The 20,778-nt window shown below is 33.8% G+C and overlaps 1 protein-coding gene across 2 annotated transcripts in view; it reads right to left on the minus strand.

Annotated features, from left to right (window-relative positions):
* LOC113500520 (centaurin-gamma-1A) overlaps window positions 1-20,778 on the minus strand; it is a 175,147-nt gene that overhangs the window by 18,986 nt on the left and 135,383 nt on the right. For both annotated transcript variants that reach the window (XM_026881351.1, XM_026881352.1), the window contains exons 2-3: window positions 11,699-11,845; window positions 11,106-11,191 (exon numbers count right to left, since the gene is read on the minus strand). In XM_026881351.1, coding sequence (XP_026737152.1) covers window positions 11,106-11,191; window positions 11,699-11,845 — 233 coding nt within the window. The remainder of the gene's footprint in view (window positions 1-11,105; window positions 11,192-11,698; window positions 11,846-20,778) is intronic.

Consider the following 20,778-nt stretch of genomic DNA (forward strand, 5'->3'; position numbering starts at 1 on the left):
AAACACAATAAAAGCGGTTATCGCAACACCATCGCCATAGAAACTAAGCGACGGTTACTTAAATTCAAACCATTTTGTCCAAAATGTTACGGTCATTAATGTTAATAGAGTTTATTTTCTGGTCAACACTAACGAACACAGTGGGGGGTGAAGCCGGCAGAACAAGAAAATTACGACCTAATTAAAGAACCCCTTGCTAATTAAATTATTCACGACTGACAGGGAAGAAGGCGTCCGTGGTCAAGTAATGTTATTTCTGTTCTATCCAACCTTATTGACAATCAAATTTAATTATAATGTTCAGCGTGGGTTTACTTAACATAATTATAATTCACAATTAATCATTTAGCTATATTAATAAAAAAAGTGATATATTTATTACCAAATGAGATAGGTACTTCAAAAAATGAATGATTTAGGTGTAATCGTTCACTAAAATGGTCTTTTTTCAAAGCTTTTGTGTATCAAGTAAGTAGACGAAAGAATTATTAAGCTTCGTTTTGTTCGTGCTGTAAATAAAGAGTGACGCTGACAATTCTTAAGTACTAAAAAATATGTAACCACCTTAGCTACGCCCGAGAAATATCGAACAATAATGTTCACTTAAAAAAATAAACACTTCTCAACTACTTACGAGCTCTTGTGAAGTTTTATTTCGCTTTTACCATGCCTCCCTCGAGGTTCTTTAGATAATAAGGTTTTATTTCTATGCATCATAACTTTATTTTTTATTTAAATTACAAGTGACATCGATTAAAAATGAAAAATTCAAATAAAGAAGTGTTCTTTTTGAATTATAACGGAAATCAATAAGATATTTTATTATCTTTGTTTTACGCTCCTACGCAGAAAGGTAAGTGCCTACTTTTTAATAATTTTACACAATCCTAAGACCTGTTACATCTCATTCATAAACATTATTCAAATGTTCACTTTATAGATTCTATTTACAAGTAGGCAGAACACAGAATACCTTTGTAACTCCGCGTTCCTTGACTGTTATTATTAGAACAGGTTTGAGACAAAGAAACACGTTCATTTCACACTTTTCAAACGAATACAATATTGTATCTACGAGTATACGAAGACAGAAACACCTGAGCTTGCGTGGAAAACGTATGGGTGAGATATAAAACTTAAATGACATTATTATAGGTGGATAGATAAATATACCAAAGGTACTATTTATTGAATATATTTACCCTCTAGAACAAAACTGGGACTTCTGTCCAGTGTCTGGGCGTTTTTGTGTCTCATACCAGTAAATAGAATATACGAGCGAGATTAAATAGTAAGAGAGAAAAAATTATACACTTTAATAGAACCTGCAAGTATCACCATTAACAAGCAGGTAAGACAGTACACCAACGTCACATCAAATAATTTAAAAGTGTAAACTAACTAAGGCATCAAACTGTAGTGATTGGTAAATTGATTACTTTGAAAGTCAAAGGACTAAGGAAAGTCTAACCAACATTATTTTAGTCACTGTGTAGACACACAATCTAAAGTAATAAGGACCTCATTTTGATACTCTATTGAAAATACAATAACTGGTTGCCTACGAAAAGCAGCCCCAAAAAGTTACTCATACGAACTTCTTCAAGAAACACCAACATGGGACATACAAAGTAGGAAATGTATAAATTAGATAACACAAAATGTATTGCAGTCAATTTGTAATAGGAAAATCTCTCTGATCAATTTAGGGGAAAACTGTGGGTTCCTGAGGGTGGTATGGGTAACATTTATTTATACTGGCGTATTTTATTACTTGTTACGTAAAAATATTTTCAATATGAAAAACAATTACACTTGTTTGTATTTATACGAGATTTATGTCATGTAAATAAAAAAACACAAATCCATATAGTTTAGACAGGACAAATGTAAGTTAATGATCAAATTGACACAAAATAAAATTTCCTGGCAAGTATCTTAAAAGTCCCACCACAATTCATTGGGCAACATTAAACAACTCACCACGGGACATCCCTTCCTTGTAACTACTTGTAAGTGATTTTAAAATTCAGAACACGTTTACTAAATTCAAAATCTGATCGAAGTCATCTTCAAATATGTGACCTTCAATACCCAAACTTGTAAGTCAATCGATGTGCGTGACCTATGAGATCAACGCACTTTCAATGTGAAATAACGGCCTCTGGTGCCCAAACGTTACAAAGTCAATTTAAATCTATTATTGTGATACTGTCAGACCGCGAATGTAGTAAATGTAAGGGAAGACTAAGTAGGTAGGGTTGTTTTAAAAGCAGCTTATACTAAAGCCTGGTTGGTAGTTGTGGGGTGTATACTGCATATAATTACTAGACAAGTAGAAGGGTCTGCTCTTCATGTAAAGAGGAAAGTTTTGAGTAAATACTAGACTCGGTGTTTCCATTTAAAAAAAGCTACGTACAGAACAGTAATTTGTACAGTTTACCTTTTCATTTCGAAAGCATTTTTGTATGATCACACCGAGGTCCCTGTTGAGTGTATTTGTATGTAAATAATAAATACATAAAACTTATTTACGATTCGCACAGGTGCAAGAAACACGCGCTCGTGGGTCCGAATTTATGAATACATTTTACCAGTTTTTCATTAGTAAAGATATTTACACACGCGTGCTTTTTTCTTTTTAAGAAAAACAAAAAAGTAATGAGAATAGAATAATGGATTTAGATAAAAACGCATTGAAGCTGAGAACTGCTAGAAAATGTAGAAAGTTTATAATGAGCTTTAAAAAATATTAATATTATGTGATAGAAACAAGAATAAGTAGTTTTAAAAGCTAGAACTTTAGATATTAGAAACTTTAAAAGTCAAATGTTTTAGTTCTCATTTAAAGGCAAATTTCAAGAGTTCCGTTCCACCAAACCCGTGGATGTTACTTTGTTTCATATAAGTTTATATAAAACATGAAATAAAATTTGACGATTACAGCACGTCGGGCGCCGCAATGTGTACTTATTGTGCAATAAATAGATTGTTACTTATTGTAATGACAAAAATTGATTATTCAATATAAATAAAAACATAAGAATCAATTTAATATTCGAGTATTATCAAGCTTGTATCAATAAGAATGAAATATTTGCTTTCATTTAAATGTTATTGCAATATTATCTGAATTCTGAACAAGTGAATTATCCTTTGTTTCAAACGAATGATCATGCGGGCACTTACGTTATCTGTAACTGTATTTATTCGACACTGTAACAGCGAACCTATGTATGTAAAAATATTATTCAGTAGAAACTACATTAACATTATACTCGTAACTACACATCGTATTATAATGTATTCAGGTGAAATTAAAACAATTGAAATATATTTAGATAACAAGTTTACATACACACTAGGTCACTAAGTACAGTCAGTACACAACGTTTTATTGAATTCAGTAGGTACATTCAGATTAGATTGATTACAAGGTCGATACAATACAAGATTAGTACTCCAATTTTTCAAAAATAAAACAGTTGTTAAAAATGCTCAACCATTTGGATGATTGGAGACACAGCTTGCATGTGTACAAAGTTCTTTTATTTTCTAATTACGCTGAAATATATTGACAAAAGTCATATTAACACAGTTCATTAACCCTTCTCACATAATTTCTACGAAAACAGATATCGTATTGATTATTGACTACATTTGTCAGGGAGAATAGTCAATAACCTTAACACAATAGGCATGTAAGAAGTTTCAGCCGCACCTGTTAAGTATAGGTAACAGCCTATTAGACATTGTTCGCTTGACGATTGACAGGTTATAATTATAGCCCCACCACAGCTTTGTATACCAAGTGGCGACGGACTGGCGCCACACGCGATTCACCCCCCGACTACAAGTACTTTCACCCTACGTAATTCAACCCTAGTACAAATGACAGTTGATGACAGATAATGTATGATTCGAATCATTCGGTCTTTCATTTCATTCAGTCAGAATGATACGAAAATTACATGTATTTTCTGTCGTGTCCTGTAATAATAATTTCATTGTTTCACAAGAAAATTGCTTTAGCTATTACGGGTATCTTTTTTTAAGCAGCCCGCGGCGATTTACATAGAAATGTTATGATTTTTTTATCAGATGGTCCTCAACAATGTCTGCTTCTTTGGAGAATTCGACGTGCTTTAAAAGCTGTTTTAATTTGAAATTGGTAAGAAATAGTAACAAGTTCTCGATGGCATCGATATCATAATTCACAAAGTTTCAAGAATGCAAAAGTAACAATTTGTATAACGAAATATCGTCGCAAAATTCTTGCATAGACTTTAAAATTACAGTCTGCCTATCGCAATTTTATTGCACTTACTGCGCAGTTTGCGAGCAATATTGGACAGTGCGTCAGACATTACTCAAAGAGTTTTCGTGCGAGTGGAAACATGGCCTAAAAAGTAAAAGAGAAAGTGTTCTGAATGATTTAACATAACAACACGTCGGTGTCGACTTGTTCACTCTGTATTATTTTGTTCTGTGGCTTTACCCATATTGTTTGCTCCCGGTCGCACGAGTCTCGTGACTCGTCTAAAAAGGGAACACAATACCCTATTCTTTTACATCCCCTTCGTCCCATAGACCTTACATATGCAATTCTAGCTATATCAGTGTACTTTATTTGCTTTTGTTTTTCAATGAGGCATGGTCGCCTGAGCGCTAAGTGAATATGCTCTGACAGAGACTAAGTACAAAATACTATTAATCAGAGTTGAGTAACTAGCTTTGAAGCCTCGTTGACATCGTTTACCTTACCTATCTAAAAGATTAATGGATTGTTATAATGTGTACTAAACTGGAGCTACTATTTACCTCCTAGTTAATCAAAAACAGTATCGATATACGCTTGAACGTTCAAATCGATAAGCTGCTTTTCGAAGTTTTCATTAAATGCCAAACAATTTGTCGACAAGGCGCCAAACTGTCGCGCTACCCTACAACAGCCATCGTGATCTAATAAAGTTGTAAAATCATTAAGCGAATAAACCCTTAAAAATACGACGATAGGGTGCAGTATTGTGTGAAGTCATTTGTACAAGACGTAGGTTATCGATGGAGGTGGTTAAAAAGTTTTCGCGTGAAAAGTATGTTAAATCGTCGCATTTTTCGAAGGGTAAACAGTACGTATAGATACAAAAAAAAATACGGTACAAACAACCATAAAGTCTATGCTATTTATGTTAAATGTCAATACCAATTAACGAATCCAATTTGAAACGATGCAAACTTTTCCACTGATTTATGTCATCAGCAAGTCAATTTGTTTTTTTGTTTCTAAATAAGGTCTGCAATTTATAAGCAAATGAGCACCAAATATATAATTCACACTAAAGCCACATTTTATTATGGACATCGGTAAATATTATTTATGCCACATCCAAGAATTAAATGTCTTTGTTTTAAACAGGCGGGCAGTGTTTTTCCATCAATTAGCGAGGGAAATAATTTAATCAAGAATTTCCTGCTATATTTTCACTTCGACCCTGGGCTACGTCCGTCCTGCTTACCGGCTAAGAGCAAGGTAGAAATTATTTGGTCTAAATTGTTCGTCATAAAAGTGTTTGTCGCTTTAAATTAGCTTCACGACGGATGAGAATTTAAGGCGATATTTCATAAAAGGCAAAAGAGAGTATCATAAAATAAATATTTATCCTTTACCAGATACAAGGGAATTGGAAACAATTTCTTTACTTGCCAACGGCTATGTACGTATCTTATATTCTTCGACATATTAAAGCAAGAAAATAATAAGAAAGGTATACAAATACTTTACATTTACTAAGTATATTTAATGTGTATCTCAAAATCAAAATAATTAGATCGCAGGCAAATTCTGTTAAGAAAACTTTTCTCGTCGCTCTGCTCGACAAGGATTTATTGTTGAAACGTCTAACATAAAATAGTGCTCGGAATGCCTGAGTAGGTACAATTAAGTAATAACACTGGAATATTATTTGTATAAATTTTAGAATAATGCGAACTATATACTGAATAACGAAATTATATACGTACATATTTTTTTGTGAACACGATTATTTCTGAAGCTCTTTCTCATTAAAAGATAGATTTAGTCGAGTGAATCCGCGATCACTACTTGTGTATAATATTATAATTATAACTTTGAAGTGGGACGGCTTTTTGGTAAGTATATTATTATTACAAACCACAAACCCTCAAGACAAGGGTAATGTAAATACAAGAGAAACAAACTTAATTTAATATTAAAGTTTCGGGGCTTATTCAGAAATGTTGTAGCTGAATAAACCAAGAATTCGTAAGTCTACTTCAAAATGCTAAAACAACTAGGTCGGAATATGAAGAAGATAATGAATAACAAACAGATATCAGACATTTGAAATCAAATGATAATTCAAGTGAAATGTTTCCACTCGATACGAAGTTACGTTACCAATCGAGTATTCATTAAGGGGTGAAGCAATCATGACTTCTGAGCAACCGCACGGAGTTACAATTTATTCATAAGGCTAACTTGCTGAAGTTTTCTTACCTTTGTGAATAAATAACAAGTTTAGCTACCTCGACTGTGCTTATTAATTACACTAAGAAGGATAATACTAGCATTCGTTATGAACATGTTATCCTTTGTATTATAGAGCTTGTTTAGAATAATGGAAGGAAAATAATTACTAAGTGATTTCGTGACGTTGATTTCTAAGACGCCAGTATTATTGATATTTTATTAGATCCTTCATACATGCGGAAAAGGAACAATAGAAACACGTTTTACACATAGCAGTTAACAGTAAAGTGTGTAATAAATAACCTCATTCCTTTATTACAAAAGTTAATTCAATAATTCGTTGTCCAATATTGCAGAGGTATGTCAAAGAGAATTCAATACACATAGTAAACGGGAAACAAGAAAACGTAGAGTATGTAATGTTTATATTTCCTCCTTACAGTCAGCTAGCCAATTTTCCGATATGACAGGATTTTATGTATCGATCCAATAGTAAATTGAACTGGCGAGAGCGGCAGAGGCTAGGGAATGCGCGCCATACCATCCGACATCATCATATGCGATTTTAGAATTCAAATATTTATACAATACTAAATGTTTGCGTCGATTTCCAAACGGCTTCTTTATAGATACTCCTTTATTTCTTGCATATTTAATATCTTAATAAAAACATGGATATACTAAACAAGTTTATTTTTCTAACCCGTAATGACACATGTTAAGAACCAGTCTAAAAATAAGTAAGGAAGCTCAGTTTTCTCTCCCGATGATTAAAGCCGGCAATTTCCGTCAAACACCCACTATTACAGTATCTACAACTAAAGGTAATATGTATATACGTGATGCAACAGCACTCAACGCCAGTACAGAGCTTCATATTACCTGGAGGACAATAGACGAGAACACGCGTGACGTAACAATTTGCAAGCGTTCCTTGGGATATGTGACGTCATTGTACAACGTGCAGCTTCCAAGCAAGGAGGCCTATAGAATTTAAGTGCACTTGGGCATAAGGCCATGGTACGTTGGATTAAGCTTAAATTGTGTATTCGGCTTGAAGCTAGGTGGGATGTTATATAGATATCCTCGTCCTATTATATTGGACACTATTTTCAAATTTATAGGAACAAGACGCACGAAAGAAAGGGATAGGATGGCAGAAATTGTCAACAATGTGTTTTTTTTTAGGAAATTGAGTTTCGCTGACAGGAAAATGAAAAAGACAAATTGCTAAAGTGTTGCAATTGTGCTTTTTAATTCGACAACAGTGAAAACGAACCAAAACTTTGTACTCAACGTATTAAATCCGCTTCAGGTAGTAAGAGATCTTTTTGCTACACCACAGAAACTCCACTTACAAGTATCTTCCCATTCGATGAGCTTTAATCTGTTTACTCTCACATCAAAACGGAGATTAAGCCATCGCAAGTAGAGCAATTAAGAGTCGACGTGCAAGTTTCCCGGGAAGGCAAGCCTCGTTGAAAATAGGGCAACTGCGAGTGAAGCTATTCGCCGGGACCTGAACAATGCGAGGCTTTTCCAATTGGAAACTATTACTCGGAAGACTGCGGGAATTGTAGGAATGCAGCTTCCAACGGAAGCGAAAAATAAAGAGATTATTATGATTTTTTATTAAACTTTGCTGTTGTTATGTTTTAGAACTGAGAAAAACATTGAAGCTTTTTGCTTTTTTGAATGTTACGTGAGACAGATAATGTCAGCATTTCAAAAGCAATATTAAAATATTAAAAACATGTCGCTCATTTTATGATACACTTAAAATGTTTTAAATAAGCAAAAACAACAAACATCGTTGCTTCCCGGATTAAGGGAGCGTAGAAAAATGTTTTTCGAAATAAAAATACTTCAATTTACAAGCTCGTGTTTCCGTTAAAACGTTGTATGAAATTCGTTTCGAGGGGCAGCGGTCAGAAGCTTTTATTTTTATTTTTAGAATCGGTTTCCATTCTCAATACTAGACCAATTTGTATCGAATTGATGTGACGAGGTGCCGACACACGGCGCGTGCGTTAGGAGGGTGGCTATCTGTTCTATTTTGAGGAGGAAGGCAGGTACATGTAATATCTAAAGGTCAAGTATAATCTAGAGACAGCTAAGATACGTAGCAGATAAATGGCTATCTTTTGCAAAGAACTCAGAAACATGAACATGGTTGTTACACACTCGATTCACTCTGTATGGTGCTAAAGCGACTTACGACTATCTACATTATGCAGGAAACGTACCAGGTTTCACACACGATATACTCCTCTTAGACTTTCTATTTGTATATATTTTTATTTACGAGCAATTCTTTATTGTTTTGTGCAGTTATCAGGTAGGTTGTTGACATGATTGATTCACACTTAACGCCTTATCGCTGATAAAGCCAATGTTTGTTTAATGTCCCATGTTTGCCCCAAAGTTGGCCACAACATGGGGACGCGTGCTATATTAAGATGGCTTTATCGGGCTGCGGGTCGCGGGTCAATCCGACCTAATGCGTTGACGTCACGCCGTGATCCAATGGACATTGGAAGCGGAAGGGTTAGGCAGCACGTACTTGCGTGACCGTAAATCTACGTGATCGACGTTTGGTTGGGGTATTTTAAGATTTTGGGGTCTGTAATCCGTTTTATATGCTTTGACCTTATTCGGGACGGTGTTAGTTTTAATTGATGATTATAAGCGAAGGTATATTCATGATTTATGCTTTTAATCCTCGCCCGTAAAAAAAGTATCGCGCCGTTTCAGGGCAAGAAGAAAATAAAGGCACTTTGAAATATCTTTCGACTGTCAGAGTACACAAATCTGTAGAATGTAATATTTTAAACATCCTTAGCATTCTTTAGAAACCTCTACAAGTTACTTTCGAGTCTTAATAAACATACACGCAGACCAATTCTCGTACATCTCTTGTCACATTTATATCGATCACTCACGAGAGATGCTTAAAGACCTCAGTTTAAATGTTCAGTAATCACAATTCTCATTACTATATCCTTTGTACAGTAAACAATTGGACATTTCACGAACAATGGTAAACTAATCACAAATCTATTACTGTGGAGGTCAAACGATCTGTCGCTGGCACTCGTGTCAATTAAAACGATGATTAAATGCTTAGACCATGCAATTGGTTTTGCCTGATGTCCTAATACATTTAGCACCTCTCGTGTACCGATTCTCATATATGACTTACGATTAATTGTATTTATAAAAGGAGGAAAGAGCATTTGGAAAACAAATGCACAAGGACTCCGATTTATTTTGTGTGCTGTGTTTGCTTCTTCAATTAACCTACTTAGAAGTCCCAATATCCCCTATTTAACATGTACCCCTGTTGGGCAATTCATTGCATTGCTACACAAACGATGCCCTACTATCTGACATCAAAACATTGGTATCGAAAAAGAAAACAAACATACCAAGAAGAAATTCCCCAAACATATACAAGTCGTTGTAAAAGTTGATGTTTCTGTAAATATCGTAAAAGAGCTAAGCGGCTTGTAAATTTGATACGACAGTCTCGTAAAAGTACGGGCTTTTGTGGTGTGGTGCGGCGTAAATAAAATGTAATGTCTATTAAAACGTTCGAGTTCGTCGTTTTATAGCGCAAATCGATAGGGGCATCCTGGCTGCTGGCGGTGTACGCGGCTGCATACGATACGATACATCTCATACGTAACATCTAATACACAGTTTAAATATGTTGATGTGATTGATTTTGTCACAATAAATTTAATAAGTAGACATATCTGTAGAAATAATAGACGGCTTAAATAAAGATAAGGATACATCTTAAAATGAATTTGCCGGATGACGTGCAGCTAGCTCTACAGTTGCGGGTGATATTCGTCTCTCTACGACCTATTATACACTGTCATGCTTCTAAAGCTACAACTTGACAGTAGGCTCCCAGAACATCTCAAAAACTGTCATTATAGTCCAAAATTAAGCCAAAATCTCGTGCCGTATACAGCAACGAGGACGAGACATTCGAGTAGGTCACTACCTATTTCGAAATACATGTACATCAGGCTCCTGTTTCTGAGCGTGGATACCCACAGTGTGGCCTTACACGCGAAAACCATTGTTCTTGAATATTTCATTGAAATACTATCGATTCGTGTCATAGAGCGTCTGCAAGGACTTGGTTTACTATATATGCATACACAGTTTGTAATGAATGAAATTGAAGCTTTTCCGCTAGTGATATATCATCTATTGATGACGTACCTTTGATGTACGTTTGATGAATAGATAAAGTATAACAGTATACCTTATAATATACGAAAACCTTAGAAACCTTTGAATTCAATATCGTAATTACAATTACAAGTCATTCCCCCGTATAGTTTCTAATGGATCGAATAAACGAGGTTGGATACCGCTTCTAGCCAATAATTAGGTCATAAATAGTTTTATAGAGGTAAATGAATGAAGATTATATATCTTAGAATTTTTCTAGAAGGTTTTTGCCGTATAAAGAACATAACTAGAACATTTTATAATATTATCCTTCATAAATGTACCTATACTTATAAATCGAAAGCTGAGTCGCTAAGAAAACATTGGGTAAGTTCAATGAAGGTTTAATAGAATTAGTACTGACCTGCATTTCTGGTGCTCCTCCTTCATCTCGTATTAGTAGAAGATAGCTGTGACCGTCGATAATCACTTCTTTCTTGAAGCGCCCACCTGGAATGCAGAAAAATAAGTTGAAGACCTTAAAGAAGTTACAGATTCAGAACTTTAGTTACAGATTTTAGCAAATAAAAAAGTTCCAGTTATAGAAGGTACGTTAACAAATCATAACTGAATTTTCAGTAACGGTGATAATGGGTGTGGAATGGGCGTTTAATATATTGGTTCAGCACTTCAGACCCACGCACTAATCAAACCCTTGAACAGAGTGTAATCAGTGCAAAAACGCCCTCAACAGTTCGTTGAACTTGGTTGGCAAGTTGGAAGCACAGCTTACTCATAACGCCATCTATGATGAAAACTGTGTGTTAACAGCAACTAACAACTACTGCCATCTATGATGTATGCATAAAACTACATTTGTAGTAGTTTCACTAGTAGCCGCTAGATGGCTTTGACACACAACATTATATTATTCAGAAACACAATAAATTTAGTTTCATTTCAAATCATTTAAGCTTTGTTATTAATTTAAATACATATATGTTGTTTTATAAATACCTTCGGGACTTTCCTCTTGCATATATGCCCCAGTTAAATACCGATGAACAAGAGCCGATTTTCCACTGTCAGGAGAGCCCAATACTCCTACTCGTAATTCTGTTACACCACGGGCAGCAGTCCATTCTTGACTATTTACAAATGAATCTGTAAATAAAGAAAATATATAATTAATTTAAATTTTCAGTGAAAGTAAATTCGTCTCTGTAAGTGCCATCTCGTGGCTCATAATGCAGTCTTATTTTTTTTTACTACGCCTCTAGATGGCGCTTTAACCAGAAATAACTTATCGCTCATTACTACAAAAAAAGAAACAGATTTTATCAACGTAGGTACATTACATAACATGTTTTTTAATACGAAAGAAATAAAAAAGCATTATTATTTAATACAGCGTAATTCATCACATCATCAAATCTGTTAATATAAAATATGACCTTACAAATTCAATTTGTTAAGGAGTTGAATAACAAACTGAATAAAATATTCATGTGAGCAACTTTCACTACGAGATATCCCATTACTTCCTGGATAAGGTTAGATAAACCGTGGAACCAGTCCTCATTGTCCCAATCAACCGTGAACCGACGTAACTCAATACCGGTTTAGACATTTATTTACACTAATAAATATTCATAATTAGAGTTATCTCATATTCGCTAATCCATTAGCTGATTAACCTCATTTGATATGCTAATTGATTTAGCGAATGATAATTATCTTGGTGGAGCTGTGTATGGGTCATCATGTCATAATGCAAACATCTTAATGATGATCAATGAGGTTAATGTTTTGACTAGTGCCTACCTAAATCTCAAAGGATACACATAATTTTGAGATTGACTATTGTATGCATAAACATGTCGTGTGTGAACGGACGTAAAATATACATAAATAAAGTGTTTCCATTTTATCACATACATTTATTATGTTCTTATATCAAAGAGTTTATATTACAAATTACTGCAGACAGAAATCTTTCTTCAGTTTCACATGAATACACTTGAGGATATACACACTGAACAGTAATAAAAATAGCAATGCGATTAACTGTAAACGGTTAAATAGACTCTACATTGACTACAATGTAGACAGGAACGAAAGGATCGAATTCATGGGAATGTTATTTGGTTCTAAGTTTTCTAAGTTTCAAGTAATTTATATATTACGTATAGAATTTTTAGATTTAGATTTAGAGGATGAAAGAGGATGAAGGACATTTTGTTGTGTATGTGTGAAAACAAGTTTTACTGTAGTGTTTAAAATGTTCAAAGTGATAATCGGAGAATTTGCAAAACAAATTATGGTATCTCATTTATTCTATTTGTCAAATATTTTGAAGAAATCTTTTACATATGCTTTGATTATATCGTAGTATACTTTTTTGAATTAATCTAGAGTTAACATAGAAAGATTTAGTAGGAGATGCTTTTTTAAATCAAATTTGTCGCGTTTGTAGTACCAATTACAATTGCTTGAAGTTTCTTCCATAAAACATGAAAAGTCAACATGTAGTTACAAATACATAACAAGCATTGGATGTTATGATTTGATTGTAAAACAGTTTTTGTAGTACTGAATCTGTGTGTACTACGTTACAATACACGACGTATTTATTTCTAGAGCGTGGCTAAGAATGTGGAGTAATGTCGCTGACTTAATATAATTTATATTTAGTAAATATTTAGAACAGTTAGACTGGTAATAAACTAGTAACAGTTACTAGAGTTAATAAATAAATCTAAGTAATGACCGGGTTTCAGATTGTTTTTACCGCCTCCTGTAGGTCTTCATTTCGTATAACTTTACCTTACAATTACTGGACTATAAATATTATTTTGATATTTAAATTTAATAAATTTAAGTCCTGAATGAATCATTCTTACGATGGTTACTATAAAAATTCTGATGATTGTTGTAATTTAACTTTGACCCAGAAAACCAATACCGATTTAATAAAAATGTAGTTGTAGCACGAAAAACTTCAATACAAATATTACCGGTTAACGTTGAATTCGCTTATTTAGTTGCGAATAAAATCGTAGTAGTGCCAGCAGACTGTTGCTCACCTTCCGAAGGTCGTTCAATTTCCGGCCGCGCGACAAATATTTGGTGTGGCCCACAGATGTTTATACAGTCTGGGTGCTGGGTGTTCGTGCATACGATTTGTGTGCTGAATTGAAGACTTGTCTATATGTACATATACTATGTAGGCACGGCATTAGGAAGATTTTAGTAGCATATATTAGAGATATTCAAAGTCTTTCGCGGTCCTTGGTGATATTCATAAATGTTCCGCTTTATGCATAAAATATTCACTCTCTCTAAGTTTTTTTTTCATAGTTTATATTATTGTAGACGGCATAATAATATATCAAGACAGAAGTTGAGACGATATTTAATGCTTTACTTAATTTCAAAATAGTGAAGGAAAACGCGAATACTGCAAACAGTTACATACTTCCAGAATAAATGAATTTAGATAGTGTTATAGTAATAGTAAAAAGAAATAACAATAAAGCATCAAAAACAATAATCGTTAAAATCTATATCTATACTAATATATAAAGCTGAAGAGTTTGTTTGTTTGATTGTTTGTTTGTTTGTTTGAACGCGCTAATCTCAGGAACTACCCGTCCAAATTGAAAAAATCTTTTTGTGTTGAATAGACCATTCATCGAGGAAGGCCACCACGTTGCGTTATAAACCATCACGTTGCGACTAATAGGAGCGAAGATACAATGGAAAATGTGAAAAAAACAGGGCAGTTATAAATCATAACTTATTTCTTCTACCCACGGGGACGAAGTCGCGGGCAACAGCTAGTATTATATAAAATTCCACAGAAAGTGTAAGCTTGTGTAACTTGTTAAGGCTCCTGCGCAAGGACGTAATAAATTAGCATAAGGATACTAAGTCAATATTTTTTCGGAGACACGTTTAGGTGTTACTTACTACAAGAAGCGTTATATTAACAAATATGAAGGAAAAAGCACTTCTGTCTTAAGATTTGTTATTAGTACTGAGTAAACTGGTTTTCGTTTATTTCGTTGTTTCTCCCCGTTCGTAATATATTTTGGAGAGTTCCAGCTAATATCATCGACAAAATAATTTTAGTAGCTGGAACTCTCTTGTTATAGGCTAGTGTTTCTTCCTACAGCCATCGAGGCCGAATTGTAGCCTAGATAGTGAGTTGAGCTAGAGCATTCTTATAGAAACTAATCCTTAATCGCTTCAAAAGGAGAGATTTTGGTAGAGTAGAACTAAGATGGTTTCCAACAGAACTTCAAATCCTTTCGTAACTTTATTCTTGGATAAATTAAACTCCAACTCTAAACTCTAGTCAAGTCTATATACATTTTCTAACGATATGATGGTACTTGTTGTTCAATGATTTCCTTTTCGCATCATATTTGTTATAACGTCGATTCGGGCTTAGGCGCTTAGGTGCTCAAAATAGCGGTAGAAATCAAGACCATTATTTAATAACGAGGATTACAGTCATTGACAATCATTTTCATAACATATAATAGTTCTTAAGCCTCTTAATCGCTATTATCATGGCCACAACCTCGAAGTAACGCTGATACTACCATTATGTGACATTTTCCGTATCGAATGAAACCAACAAAGGGACTTAATGGTCCATCGCTTGGAATACTTTCAACCACTTTGCTATAAAATTGCAACATTCTTCTATAATGTTGTAGTTTTTGTTGAAATATATTTTTTTGTATGATGATGTGATTATAGTTGAGATTTTCCTTGTCTTTTGCATTAAAATGGCGAATTACCAGTGGACTATTTATTTTAATTTAAATAATTCAAATTTTAGGTGCACTGGATATTACTGCAATAGAAAATATAAAAAGGCTTTTTCATAGGTGTATCAATTACACATGTTGCCAAAACACAAAATCCTAAAACCAGAAGTGTTATTGATAACACTGTGTATGTGTTCAAGTTCGCAAAATGACGATGTTTATAAAACCAGTGAGTGCAGACACGTGTAACAAACGATTTCACGTAACTAATTAGTTTGTGTCACCTTATCACCAACTTAATGAATAAAGAGCAACGACGTGTAGATAAACGTGACTTTGTAACGTACTACGTAAACGTAAATACAACATTGTAATTAATTTTCTATTAAGATCCCGGAGATGCCATTAAAAGTCAATTAACTAATACTTTTTTTCATAAAGTTTTACTTGAATTTCGGAGGCATACTTATGGTACCATTTTAAATAATCTGACAGTTTAAAATTGAGATTTTGTAAGCAGTTTATAGTTAACACAACTATAAACTGCGTGTTACTTTGCTTGGGTTGTTATTGAAAAATGTTTACTTTTACCAAAGCCACAAGAACCAAAATTGATAAGTAGAAGAGTATCAAGAACTTTACCCTGTATTACTAGTCTTTACGATCACTACAATAACGATAAATGGGACTTGCTTAACAAAAATTCAAGCACTCAAAAGACATTTAACGACATGTTTACAAGCAAAGGAATCGCCATCATTAACGTATGTTCCCGTACTAAATTACTTTTATAGCTAACCAGATGACCATAAATCAGTTTTGTGTATGGGTCCTTTATGCCGCGCCAATCGCATAGGGTTAAATTAACATTCATGGGTTGAGCCCACGGGGTTTTATGGCGTCGTCAAGGTGTGAAACGAGAGCTTAATCGTGTTTTTTGGCACTTGAAACGATGGGGTTTATCATGTACCTACGAAATTTATGGGGGTTCTTAGAAAGAAAGAGGGCCTTTAATAATATGTCCGGTTCGGTTCGGATTTGTGTTCAACGAAATTGAACCTTGTATTTGTTTAATGAGAAGTATAAACGGTTAAATGGCCCGTTAAATTAGCTGTACTGCTGTTTCCGTGTTCAAATAAATAAGGAGTTCGGAAGTATTTACTTACTTTACGGATTTATTAAACAAAAACTGTCTGGTTACTTTTTAAACACGCAACTAACTTTTCTTCTACTTACAATTTCAATTCATAAAGCTAAAATAAACTTTAATACCGGAGTAGAGCGACCGTAGTAGAAATCGATATAAGAACTTGAAGGATGCCTAATAAACTACTTGGTATTTCACTTGGTATATATATCAGTCACCGCCTGTAAAATCTGCATTCAATATTGGGACATTGAAAAGCCTTGATCTATCAAAAAAATCGAAGTATTAGTCAATGGAGTAGGTTAGCCTGATTTATTTACATGCTATCAGAAATTAGTCATTGGTCTTTGAAAATAAATCTAGTCCTAAAAAATTAGAAAATATCTTAAAATTATTATAAAAATTCATTAGGTTCGCATGTAAGACCTTAAGAACGCGTTGCCTAGAACGGAAATTGTATTTTAAAACATAGCGATTATTAAGGGTATTAATTCTTAGGAACTCAATTAAAATAAATTGCCCATATCCTTATCGATTTAATTATATAAACAAGTTCAACTTCTAAAGGTTAATAACCTTAACACACGGGAAAAGGAATAACAAGCATATAAGTAGAACGTTATTTTTACGCATAACAAAGAGATGTTAAACACACAAGTAAAAAATTAAGTACAATTTGTACAATATAATTGACCTTGGTCATACGACAGTTTTTAATTAACTAATTGACCTTACCTAAATCTAGCGTTAATTAGAGCACAGCACGAAAAGCGTTATGATTTGTTATTTTGTTGTGACCTTGACCTGAGCGGCTGACAGTGACGTATGACGCCTACACATCTGTAGAGTTGTCTAGTATAGAACTACTCTGAGATTTAAATTTTGTAGCCCAATTTTTTTTTGTATTAAGTTTTGGAGAAGGAAAGACCGTTTAGTATTTGTACTGGCAATACATGTCCTAATTCTGGGCACAGATCTCTTCCCATTTGTATGGGGAATTGATCTCCGATCAAATAAACGAATTCAATTGAAAAATTACGTATTTATTGCTAACCAGTATGGGGTTTCATTAGGACTAAAAACGTAGTTGTAAAATAAAAAAAATATGATGGGATATTTCTTAGACTAGTTATAAGTTGTAAGAATAAAATGGATATATTTATCCTTAAGCCACTTTCTAAAACAATTATTTCAAATTTAAAAGAATCAAGAAATGCAACGATTGTGAGAGTAATGATGAAGTTATAAATTTATCCATTTAAACGTTTATGTGAAAAGCAATAATACTTCGTTATATTTCATTTAAATAGAAGAAAGTTTTCTCTTGGAAAGTAACCATTGTAACATATTTCTAAGAAACTATGACTTTTCTACTTTATAATAATTTCTAAGTGGCCTTCTCTTAGTGGCCAGTACATAATTTCTAGCGAGCATTTTTCTAAATCACAACATATTGATGGATATGGTCATTTTGAAGAACTAAATCTATGCAGATAACCTTTTTTTTTGTTAACTAATTTCATCTTCAAGCAAAAAAACCAAAAATATATTAAAACTAATAACTTAGTTCAAATAAGAAAGTATTAAAAAATGCACAGCTTAACTCCACATCTTATTAGAAAAACAGATTAACCAGAGTAATTAAAACAATAAGGAAATATGTTTAAACGTATATTTACAATTCTTTAAGCCAAAAGCCTGTTTTTTTAAGCCGTATCGTCAAACAAAACCTACATATCCGACAACACACGGACCTACATTTGCCAACCTCTTTTAACAAAACACATGTACAGTGCTCTATATAGTTATAGTTATGATTTTATGAATCATCTATTTGTTTTCACTGCCTGTTCGTCGCAGGGGGGAGGGGGACACGTGTATCGTGTGATGGGAAGCGACGATATGGCTTCCTTCCGTCGCTAAATCACTGCCTACATCAATGGCAGCGAGAGAACCGACTGGCAACCGTTTGTTTAAGAAAATTAACTCCTCATATTATGAAAATATAACTAACAAGAAATTCGTATCCGTAGATAATTAACAATACAAATTGTAATTGCAAATTACGTTTGTGTTGTTCCTGGGTTTAATTTGCATATGACATCGCTTAAAGCGGAGATCATTTACTGTTGCCATGTAGATAATTAAAACATCCTGTATACTTCTCGTTTAGTGTGAACTGTTAAGTAAAACGTGCAACTTTAAAATGTAGAGAATAAAAACATGCTGTATAACGTACATTAGAATGAAAGAAAAAAATCTTTGTACAGACATTAGTAAAAGTACATGATCGAATTCATAAATTCAATAAGGAACGGAGAACAATTTTTTTCCCATGTACCTATTGGACTGGCTTGTACTTCGATACACATACTTTTTAATCACTTCGACGCCACGCAGTTCTGATACGAACTAAGTTCATTAGTTTTAAATGTCTGATCATGAGTATCTACTTTTTCTGTTGAGTGTAGGACAATAACATAATCCTAAACTTAAGAGACCTTTAGCTCAATATGCGCTAACCGTTTTGTTCATAATACAACTTCTTCAAAAACAATTATGTTTGTTATAATTCAGAAAGTCTACAGCCCTCACAATCTGATCAATCCCGTAACATGATAGTTGGGAGATAGTGGCAAAGTGAGGGGTTTCTATTGGGTACACAAAACTGCTGAGAGCTTTTAGTGCCAGTGTTGGATTACGGCTTTGGAGAGGCGGGATTGAGGCATTTAATTTGCACGGTTGCCAAGGAGACGGCATGTGCAGTTGTCTGTTAAAATAGTATCCAGATAGCTATTTATTCTATAGGATTTCACTATACAAACGTTTCAGTTAGATGACGCATAAGAGTACATTTTGTTCAAGTTTGTATTAATTAGTTAATAAGGTTTCGCATTTCATTCCTTTTTGCTTTTAAACTAAATAGATCAAAATTTATTTCCACTTTCTGACCTTTTACTTAAATGACCAGCAGCTGATGTCGAAATGACAGTAGCTAAACCTAATTTAGAATTTATTCAACTTTATGATGAAAAAGAGATGTTCCGCTCTGTCAAATATATCAGACCCATTGTATCTGAAATTCTTGACCCAAGAAGATTACACCATCTTCAAACTGTTTGGTAATTCTTATTCCAGTAACTTAAAGTTCAAAATCCTTAAATCTGATGTTTATTCAAAAGCATACTTCAGTGTATTCATAGTTGTAAATCGTACGTTGCCTTGTATTTGCTAAGGAACAGTGACATGAATGGAGGAGGCATCTGTCTCATTTCATTCAGTTAAAATTTAGTACAAATTCAATGAATAAGATTTTTTTCTTGAAGTGGACACACGCTGTGATGGTTATTTGGGCATTCATTTGAAGCACGCTCGTGACCGCCTACGATCACCAAATGACATTCAAATGATAAAGATGTACGACTATCCCTAAATTAAAATCCGATGTTTTTAGAGAGCGTAAAATAGAGATTGAAATACAAAACTGTTTAACTAAGCCCGCCTAATTATTTCAACGGACCTTTTGAAAAGATAAAACAACGGTAACCTGAAGCTTTTAAAAGGACAAAAGCCTGTGTTTACAAAGGATCTTTCCGCCCACTGGCAAACCTTGGGCAGACACCAAAGGTCACCAGCAGAAGTGAAGTGGGAACAAGCGGCTAAAAGATACCTACGCAAACAGTTTAATCCGTTTGAATTAGAAAGTCAAGATCAAAGGGAAATACTCTTTGATATTCGAGCAAGGGAATCTCGAATGATAATATTATTTTGTTCTTTTGTAACCTTGTAAACGTTTATACAAGAGCTAATGTAAAATTGAATTACTAATGGACAATTAGCTCGGATTGTATTTCTGCCAATGTAAAAACTTCTCTGCTCTAGAATATGAACATTAAATTCTATTTTTAAAAAGATTGTGGATCTATCTTCACGAGCTTTGACTGTATTTTTCAACATTGTTCCTTATTTTGATGTTTTTAAGTACTATGAAATATCCAGATTTTTGCATCTTGGTCGAATGTTTCCCAAAAGGATTTTGAATTATATTATTATGCCAACAGGTCAACAGCAATTTCATTCCCACCAGCAACAATCGAAATTATGGTTACACAAATTCACCCAAACCTTAATACACAACGGGTTCAATCAGGCGAGACGTTTGTTACTTT

Source organism: Trichoplusia ni, chromosome 14 (genome assembly GCF_003590095.1).
Source record: "Trichoplusia ni isolate ovarian cell line Hi5 chromosome 14, tn1, whole genome shotgun sequence".
Taxonomy (NCBI): Eukaryota; Metazoa; Arthropoda; class Insecta; order Lepidoptera; family Noctuidae; genus Trichoplusia; species Trichoplusia ni.